General features: G+C 53.2%; 1 protein-coding gene across 1 annotated transcript; it reads left to right on the forward strand.

The window, feature by feature from the left end:
- Positions 1-1,863: 1,863 nt before the first annotated feature.
- On the forward strand, positions 1,864-6,361 carry Mlf2 (myeloid leukemia factor 2). The gene is made up of 9 exons (XM_051155350.1): positions 1,864-2,066; positions 2,572-2,649; positions 2,888-3,014; positions 3,236-3,271; positions 4,157-4,210; positions 4,524-4,652; positions 4,821-4,980; positions 5,455-5,667; positions 5,831-6,361. Exons 2-8 carry the CDS (start codon positions 2,600-2,602, stop codon positions 5,640-5,642), a joined length of 744 nt encoding a protein of 247 aa, XP_051011307.1. The 5' UTR covers positions 1,864-2,066; positions 2,572-2,599; the 3' UTR covers positions 5,643-5,667; positions 5,831-6,361.
- The last annotated feature ends 3,119 nt before the right edge of the window (positions 6,362-9,480 follow it).

Consider the following 9,480-nt stretch of genomic DNA (forward strand, 5'->3'; position numbering starts at 1 on the left):
TTTGTAGACCAGGCTGGCCTCGAACTCACAGCGATCCGCCTGCCTCTGCCTCCCGAGTGCTGGGATTAAAGGCCTACCCAACGACAGCAGGCACTTTTAGCCGCTGAGTTGACTCTGCAGCCCTGCTGTACTCTTGACGGAATATCAAACTGCTTTTTTTGTTGTTGTTTTTTTCGAGACAGGGTTTCTCTGTGTAGTCCTGTCTGTCCTGGACTCACTTTGTAGACCAGGTTGGCCTCGAACTCAGTGATCCGCCTGCCTCTGCCTCTGGAGTGTTGGGATTAAAGGCCTGTGCCGCCACGCCCGGCCCAAACTGCTTTTCTTTTTTCTTTTTTCTTTTCTTTTTTTTTTTTTTTTTTTTGGTTTTTCGAGACAAGGTTTCTCTGTGTAGCCTTGGCCATCCTGGACTCACTTTGTAGACCAGGCTGGCCTCGAACTCACAGCGATCCGCCTGCCTCTGCCTCCCGAGTGCTGGGATTAAAGGCGTGCGCCACCACGCCCGGCCCAAACTGCTTTTCTTTAGAGCAAGAAAGGGCAATTGTCAGATGGGATATCCAGAGAAACTTAAAGGTTTTATATATTCCTAGAAATACCAATGAAAAACAAGTTTTCTTGTATTCTTTTAGTTTTCCTTTGCCCACCTGCCAGCTTACCGTAGCTGTATTACTGTTCCTCCTGTTAACACTGTTTTTTCCATCTAGTATTGATCTAACTCAAAGAAACCGAGACTCTCTGCTCCCCATCTTTTCCCAAGGAACCCCAGGGAACTGTGGAGAATAAACCTTTCTCTTCGGGTCAGGTTCCACACGGTACCGACGTGGCTGACAGCCAGAGTAAAGAGCGAGGGAGTTTTGAGTTTGGATCTCTGTGGGTCAAAGTCTACCCAATACAGTTCAAATCCTCCGACCCAACGGGGAGGGCTCTTTTCTCCAGCTCTGCCAGATTTTGTGCCAGAGAATTAATATGTCAAAATAGCAGTCTTTGGCTTTGGAGTCAGGCCTCTTGGGCTTACTTTTTAGCCCCGCCCCTCGGTGATTGTGCTTAATTTAACTCTCCACCCCTTTATTCTTCTAAATTTTAGTCCCTTGACCTACCTACCTGCTTAGAGGAAAGGTTTTTTGATGACGAGCTAGAGGAAAGGCTTTGGAATGTAGCTCAGTGGTAGAGCACGTGCTTGGCATGCACGAGGCCCTGGGTTGGATCCTGAGCAGCAAAACCAAAAAAACACACAAAAGCCAAACAGGCTTCAGAACCAACGCCTTTGCCCAGGCCAGCTCTTCACAGACAGACAGGTCCAGGAAAAGTCCAAAAGCGCTCAAGTTTCAGCCTGGCTCAGGAGCGCCCTCTGGCGGCCAGGCTCCCAACCTGGATTCCCTTTCCCGGTCGGCCTTTTCGAAGGCTGAACTAGACCTGAGCTAAATTGTCACCTCCTCCCCTGCGTCACTCCGAGGACCCCGCCCGGAGAGCGTCTCTCTAGAGACAGGGCTCCCGTTCCCGTGGTTAAGCGCCCCTCCTGCAGTGTGTTTAAAGGTCCCCGCAGGGATCCGCCCCACAGGTCGCCCACAGACAGTCCGCCTCCCCGCGCAAGGAAGGTGCGGCACACCCTGCCCCCAAGCTGCGCTCGGCCGGTCCCTCCCGACTCCGCTCCGCCCTTCCCCCCGCCCCTCTTGCCCCCCTTCCCCCGCCACCTTCGCAGGAGCCTCTTCCTGTCCCCAGATCCCCGAGCCAGCTTAATGAGGCCTCCCACCGGCCCCAGAGGACCCGCCCCCCCGGGCGCCGCCGCACGAGCGCGCACGCACCGCCCCCCTCCTATACCGGTGGGCGGAGCTCCCACGGCCCGCCTCTAGGACTGCTCTACGTGACGTCACTTCCGTCCAGGCCTGGCAGAGGTTCGGCTCCGCGGGCCGAGGGTGGGGGTACGGAGGTGGCAGCTGAAACAGGAGGCGGTGCGGGAGGCGAGAAGCTCCCGCGCGGACCAATCCCTGCGTCCCGGGCCGCGACCCTGTTCCTGCAGCGCCCGGAGAAGAGGCCGGCCGGATGGGCCGCTGAGCCCGAGTCGGGGACCGGTGAGGCTAGGGCGGCGCGGCCCGCTCGGTTGCAGAGCTGCGAGCCCCGGAGCGGACCTCCCTCTCCGGCTCGCCCGGCGGGAGGCACGGGCTGGGGCAGCGGCGGGCCGGCTCCGTGGGCAGTGAGGCCTGGCAGCGGCCGGTGGCAGCAGAAGGCGGAGTAGTTGGGGGTCATTAATGGGGTGGCGGGCCGGCGTTCGGAATTCTCATCGAGCTTGGCGTCGGAGGAGGAGCTGACCGTGGCTCGGGGAAGAGGATGGCGGGCGGGGGTGGAGGGGCAACACTAAGAGGCTTGAGGGAAAAAATTCCATTACCCGTGAGATAAGCCTGGAGAGCTTCTCGCTCTCAGGACTAAAAGGTTATATGGTCCATCTGCCGAAGAGTCCCTGGAGCGTGGAGGGGTCAGTGACAGTGTGTGCCAGAGACGGCTTTAAGAGTAGCTACACTGAGCCGGTGTGCAGAAGCTTGGCTGCCTGCATGGAACTCAGCCTCCGTGTCTTCACAGTGTGGAGCCCCCTGGAGCTGAAATCAGGATGTTCCGCTTCATGAGGGACGTGGAGCCCGAGGATCCCATGTTCCTGATGTGAGAATTCCCTCCCCCTTTATGCCGAGCACTCATCCCATTCTGATTCAGGTCTGAGCAGTTCAGACAGACCTCTGGGTTCCCGTGTCTGGAACTGGTTAAAATTAGCTGGATACTCAGCTGCAGCTCCCAGTCGGATGGAAGTTGGCACCTGTGCCACTGTGTGCCCTGCTTATTTAGGAGAGGCGAGGAAGGCTGGGCTTTGATCTGGCATCTATGTCGTATGCTCACCCCACAGGGACCCCTTCGCAATTCACCGTCAGCATATGAGCCGCATGTTGTCAGGTGGCTTTGGCTATAGCCCGTTCCTTAGCATCACAGATGGTAACATGCCAGCAACCAGGCCTGCCAGCCGCAGGATGCAGGTAACAGTTGGAACGTACCTGAGACCCAGGGTGGTTAGTACAAGATGCTGTCGTTGGTGCCTAACAAGTAAATGGGGTCTGTGTGGGAGGCTGAGTGGTGGGGTCAGGAGGCTGGGAAGGGGGCTTTGTCACTGCTTTGGAGAGAAGGGTGCGAGGCATTGGCCTTGTTTGTATTGTAAGGCGGTAGAATGTCATCCTAAGTTCTGTTCCTTGTCGTGTAGGCTGGGGCTGTCTCTCCCTTCGGGATGCTGGGAATGGTGAGTCAGTATCTTCCTGTGTATCTCAGACACACTGTCACCTTAGATGTTATTTCCAAATGTGCCACTCTGGAGTAATCTCAAGGATGGCCTCAAAATCCTCTCTTGGCCTAGCCGGCACAGTTCAGAGCCCATTGGGTATAAATCTTGGAGCTAGGGCTAGAGGATTGGCTCCATGGTTAAAAACATCTGGCTGCTCCTCTGGCAGCCAGGATTCGGTTCCCAGCACCCACATGGCAGCTCACAACTGCCTGGATCTCCAGTCCCCAGGTATCAGAAACCATCTTCTGTCTTCTACCATGCATTGCATGAGTGCAGTACACAGATGTATGTGCAGACAAAATACCCATTCATATAAAAATAATAAATAGAATGTTCAAAAAGAGGAAAGAAAGGAAGAAAAGGAATCCTGGAGCTGGATACCACTGATGCCTGCAAGCTCTTATCCGCTGGAGAAAATACAGCTGTATAGGAGTTTTCTTGGGGAGAGGGGGGCAGGGTCATCTTAATGTTCAGAGGGTTTTTGTTTTGTTATGTTCCAAACAGGGTTTCTCTGTGTAGCCCTAGAACTCACTCTGTAGACCAGGCTGGCCTTGAACTCAGAGACCCACTTGCCTCTGCCTCCCAATGCTAGGATTAAAGGCATGCACCATCACCAGCACCCAGCATGTTCAAAGGTTTTAATTCATTAACTTTGGTTCACTTCCCCAAAGACAGGGAAACACACAGAAACAGGGTCAGCCACAGAGCCCCCAGGAGGCGGGAGGCTGGTCATGGAGGAGGAACTTAAGTGGTCTGGCTAGATGTGCAGAAGCGGGGCGGGGTCAGGTGGGCGTCACAGTACGGTATCTCCTTGGTTTTCCTGACTCTCATCTCTTCCCTCAGTCTGGTGGCTTCATGGACATGTTTGGGATGATGAACGACATGATCGGGAACATGGTACGGCCCTTGCTTCGTATTCTTCCCCAGCCTTGTTCTCAGTAGCAGCCAGCATGGCAGGAAAGAAGTGTGCTAGTGAGGGGCTGGCTTGGATGAAGTGCTTGAACTAAAGCACGGGGTCCTGTGTCTGCCTCATACCTGTGTGTGATTACGTGTGTTTAGTGTTGGGCTGGGAGAGGTTGGGGAAGCTGGGATGTCTCTCCCATTCGCACATGTTTTAAGAACAATGTGGCAAGAACAAGCAGCTGAAGGGAGCTGCAGAGCCCTGCGAAGCGGACCCTCATTCCCTCCCACCCTCCCCTTCACTCCTTAGGAACACATGGCCGCTGGGGGCAACTGCCAGACCTTTTCTTCTTCCACTGTCATCTCCTACTCCAACACTGGCGATGGTGCCCCCAAGGTTTACCAGGAGACATCTGAGATGCGCTCTGCCCCAGGAGGGGTGAGTAAAGAACCCCCTTATTTCAGAGGAGGTAGAATTGGGAGAACTCACAGGAACCTGACATCTTTTTTCACAAATGGATTGTGGGTGGGTGCTGTGTTCATCCTGGGGTTATGTAGCCAGGGCTTTGGGAGGAGGATTGAATGTGCCATGTTCGCCTCCTCCCAGATCCGAGAGACACGGAGGACTGTGCGGGACTCAGACAGTGGTCTAGAGCAGATGTCCATTGGGCATCACATCCGGGACAGGGCTCACATCCTCCAGCGCTCGCGAAACCACCGCACCGGGGACCAAGAAGAACGGCAGGACTACATCAACCTGGACGAAAGTGAGCCTTCCTCCTTGCGAGCACAGCCTCTCTTCTGATTCCTGTGGACGAGATCTAGCTTGCTATCACATCCTACACTCACCTCGCAAGCAGAGCGGTGGGTGGGCCCTATGCTCAGGCTCCTTTGCCAGCTTCAGGGCTGAGCCAGGTGTCACCAGGGAGGGGCCAGCTCCTGTGGCTGAAGTCATGTTGATGGTGTTCTACCCTTCTGGATCAGTGGCTTTTCTTTTTCCACCCCTCACTTCATCTTTCTCAAATTGGTGGCTTTATTAAATTAACATGGTACATGTAACTCTGGTGTCTTTGCCCAGTAGTTATGCCTCAGGCATTCCAGTAATATCCAGGAACCCTGTTGAAGCCAAAATGGCTCCCTACACCCATTCTCACAAGCATGATCTCACCCTTTGCCCCTGGTTTCTGATCTTGGAAGGCTGTGGCTCATGTCTCCTCGTCTGCGCTCTGTGTCTTCCTTAGGTGAGGCAGCAGCATTTGATGATGAATGGCGAAGAGAGACATCCCGATTCAGGCAGCAACGTCCTCTGGAATTTCGGCGGCATGAGGCATCTGTGGGTGGGGGACGAAGGGCTGAGGGGCCTCCCCGCCTGGCTATCCAGGGACCTGAGGACTCCCCCTCCCGACAGTCCCGGCGCTACGACTGGTGAAAGCCCCTGGCTCTCAGCCTCTCTTGTAAGTGCTTGACAGGGAGGAATGGAAAGATGACAGACCCAAGGAGGCTGGGCAGCAGCAAGCCTGTGTGCCTTTTGGGTTCCCTGCTTGTCATGCCTTTGGTACTGTAGTGGCTGCAGGCTTCTGTGTTCTTCTCTGACATGCTCATCTTTTCTTCCTCCAGGTACAGGCTGAGAGGCTGAGAAATCATCCCTTGAAATAACTTTGTCCTTTCCAAGTTCTATCCCAATTTAATATTAAATTAACAGTCAAGTTGGCCCCCACCTCTCCCTGGGGGTCTCAGGGAGAACCTTCTACTGTCCCCTTTACCTACTGTCTCCATCTCTCATCCCCTCACCATGATGACCCCACCATCTTGTATCCACTAACTTGAGTTTTCATTTTGCTGCTCCATTTCCAAGCCGCCTCATCTTTCCCTGAACCCCTGCCACACATTGAAGGTTTTGGGGGGATGAGCTCTGGGTTTAGGGATCTCCATCCCTCAGCTCCCCTGGGTCCTCAGAGCCCCACTGCAGGTGCCATGGTCCTGCAGGGCTATGGAAGGAATGGACTAATTCCCAACTCTTTGCCCCTTCTCCTACCCCCAACATCACAAAACACTTTCCTATACCCTTCTCTGCCTTTATAAAAAGAAATGATTTGTGCAACTTGTAACTAGGTGTTTATGGAATAAAGGAGAATGGAAAAAAAGTAAGATCCTGGCTGTACCTTCCATCGTGCCCATCAGTTCAATCCTCCCACATCCTAGTCACTTTCTTACCTTCCCTTTGGGCTCCACATGTGGCCCAGCTGTCTTAGGGTTTCTACTGCTGTAATGGAACAGCATGACCCAGGTGACATAAAGGAAAGCATCTAACTGAGGATTGAGTCTGTGACCAACATGGCAGTGAGCAGAGCGCCAGGCAGGTAGGCATGGTGTTGTAGCGATATTGAGCGCTTACATCTGAGCCACAGACATGACATAGAGACTGGCAGTGGCTTTGGACTTTAGAAACCTCAAACCCAGTGACACACTTCTAGGCCTTCCTAAACAGTCCACCACAGCGGGGAACCCGACATCCAAATACGTGAGCCTGTGGGGGCCATTCTCACTCAGACCCACCACACCAGCTCCTCAGCAGGGCTGGGCAGACAGGCACAGCTAACTTTACACAAGTCAAGAGGGAAGGCCTAGGGGTCAGCACTCAGATACGCTTCAATCCCAGTTGCTGAGGATTTGAGCCAGGGCAGGAGACCCGGGGAGAGAGGGTGGCGCTGGAACCTGAGCAGTCTGGAGGACACGAAGAGCTCACATTTCTCAGCATGTTCAACTCTTGCTTTGCAGCCAAATGGGTCACTCTGTCCCTCCTGCATGCTAGGCAAGCACTCTGCCACTGAGCTATGTCCCCAGGCCAGGTTTCCTTTTTCTCTCGCCTTCTGTAGACAGGGTCTTATACTGTATGTGGTTAAGAACCCTGAATTCCTGGTCTTCTGCATGTACTGGGATTATAGGCGTGCACCACCATGCCCGGAAGCACTTCGGGTTTTTTTCAGTTATATTTTTGGTGATAAAAGTCCAGGTGTGGTAGTGACTGTCTTAATCCCAGGATCTGGAGGCAGAGACAGGTCTCCGAGGTTGAGGTCAGCCAGGGCTACACAGAACCCTGTCTCGAAAACAAACAAACAGACAAAAGCTAATTGTTGAGGTTCTGGGCCCTCTCCAAAGAAGAAAGGATTTCCTATGACTGATAGACAAATGGATTCCAGCGGATAGAGGGATTGTCTAGTTGACTAGCAAGCAGAGGGAAAACTGAATGCAACATTCAGGCCCTGACACACTTGCCCAGGGCAGTCACTGGTCAGAGGGCTGGTGAAGATGCATGCCCTGCAGAGGCAGCAGCATCGTGTGGAGTTTGAAGCTGGTGGGTTAAAATTCATAGCATCCCCAGCCATGTAAGCATAACCTCTAACATGGGTGGGTAGGCACATACTTCCTGTGCGTTTAAGATGTTCTTGTTGGTCTCCCAAGGAGGCAGCTAGCGTTGAAGGTGGGATCTCCTATAGCTCAGGCTGGCCTTGAACTCAGGGTGTAGCTGAAGATAACCTCGAACTTCTGAGCCTCCCAGCTGCTAGGATCACAGGCCTGTGCTACCATAGCCAGCTTTCAAGCATAGTTATGGATGGACTACAGTAGGGGGAGGGCCCTGGCTTCAATCTCAGTGCCGCAACCAGTGACTGTAGTGCTTAGCAGGGACATGTTGTAGGACACGAGGTGCCAGCAGGAGACAGTTATAGAACTAGCCATTCTGGGTACCCCAGCACCCCACCTCTGAGATCACAGTGAGAGAAAGCTAGGAAGCAAATAGGAAAGTGATGGCTCATGCCTTTGGTTCCAGCACTGGGAAGGCAGAAAGCAGTGGGTCTCTGTGAGTTTGAGGCCAGCATGGTCTGTAGAAAGTTCCAGGACAAACAGACAAGGTTCCTTGTGTAGCCCTGGCTGTGCTGGAACTCCTTCTGTAGACCAGACTGGCCTCGAACTCAGAGATCTGAATGTCTTTGCCTTCCTAGTTCAGGGATCAAAGGCGTGTGCTGTGCGACACCACAGCTGGTTAAGAGACCCTTTCTCCCCTCCCTGTCCCCCCCCCCCAGGGTTTCTCTGTGTAATAGCTCTTGCCATCCTGGAACTCGCTCTCTAGACCAGGCTGGCCTTGAACGCACAGCGATCTGCCTGCCTCTGCCTCCCAAGTGCTGGGATTTAAGGAAGAGACCCCCTTTTTTTGTTTGTTTTTGTTTTTCGAGACAGGGTTTCTCTGTGTAGCTTTGTAGACCAGGCTGGCCTAGAACTCACAGCGATCCACCTGCCTCTGTCTCTCGAGTGCTGGGATTAAAGGCTTGTGCCACCACCGCCCAGTAAGAAACCCTTTCTTAAAGTTACTCTCCTTAGGAATGCTGGCATTTTACTTTGGTCAGCTGTCCATCTGGACTCAGCGTTCCTCAGCCCCAGACACTAGATAGACAAACTCAGGTCTGGCCCCACCCCAGAAAAGTGTAAGTCAGAAGAGGCAGGTCCTGGGTGTGAGACCAAGCAGGGCAATGCAGAAGTGCAGCCAGTAAGTGCAAGAGCGAGACCCAGCCCAGCCCCCAGCTTAGGAGCAGTGGCTCGAGGGGCTCTTTATCTTTCAGAGTTAGCTCCCTGCATTGGATGGGCTTTTCTAGACCCCAGGAGCATGAATTCATGTCTCAGAATTTGAAAGTGGTGTACAGAAGACACGGGATACAAACGAGTGTTCTGCCTCTGGTGTTTCTATTGCTCTTAGCTGCTCCTTCAGCCCCTGCTCCCCTCTTCAGGCACAAACTGGAAATCATCTTCTCAGCCTCGGCTTGGCCCCTAACCTTCCAGCTGTGAACATCATCTTTTGCCCTCCTTGCAATGCTGCAAAGGCAAGTGGAAACAAGAGGTTTGACTCTGCTCTGCGGTGATTTAAGGTTGTTGTTTTGTTTTTCCCTCTCCTATCGTAGCGGCCCCAGGTTTGGTACCCTTCTCCATCTTCCTCTACTCTGGGTCCAAGTCACATAGATGATGTTACCTAGAGAATCAGGAACTGAGCTGCAGTAAGATCACATCTATAATCGCAGCACCTTCACTCAGGAGGCTGAGGGAGAAGAACTGTGAATTCAAGACTAGCCTGGGCTACATACTGCAAGAGTTGGATGCTAGCCCAGGCTATATAATGTCTCAAAACAAACTAAACTAAACTAAATTAAACCCAGCACCCTGCCCTGTTAGTTCAGATATCTATCTTTCTATCTATCTATCTATCTTTCTTTCTTTCT

The sequence above is a fragment of the Acomys russatus genome, chromosome 13 (assembly GCF_903995435.1).
Source record: "Acomys russatus chromosome 13, mAcoRus1.1, whole genome shotgun sequence".
Classification (NCBI taxonomy): Eukaryota; Metazoa; Chordata; class Mammalia; order Rodentia; family Muridae; genus Acomys; species Acomys russatus.

Bases quoted from the DNA above. Each gene is read 5' to 3' on its own strand.
- Mlf2 (XM_051155350.1), top strand. From the start codon at position 2,600: ATGTTCCGCTTCATGAGGGACGTGGAGCCCGAGGATCCCATGTTCCTG. The intron at 3,015-3,235 runs GTAACAGTTGGA...CTTGTCGTGTAG, and splicing joins CTGCCAGCCGCAGGATGCAG to GCTGGGGCTGTCTCTCCCTT. The intron at 4,211-4,523 runs GTACGGCCCTTG...TTCACTCCTTAG, and splicing joins ACGACATGATCGGGAACATG to GAACACATGGCCGCTGGGGG.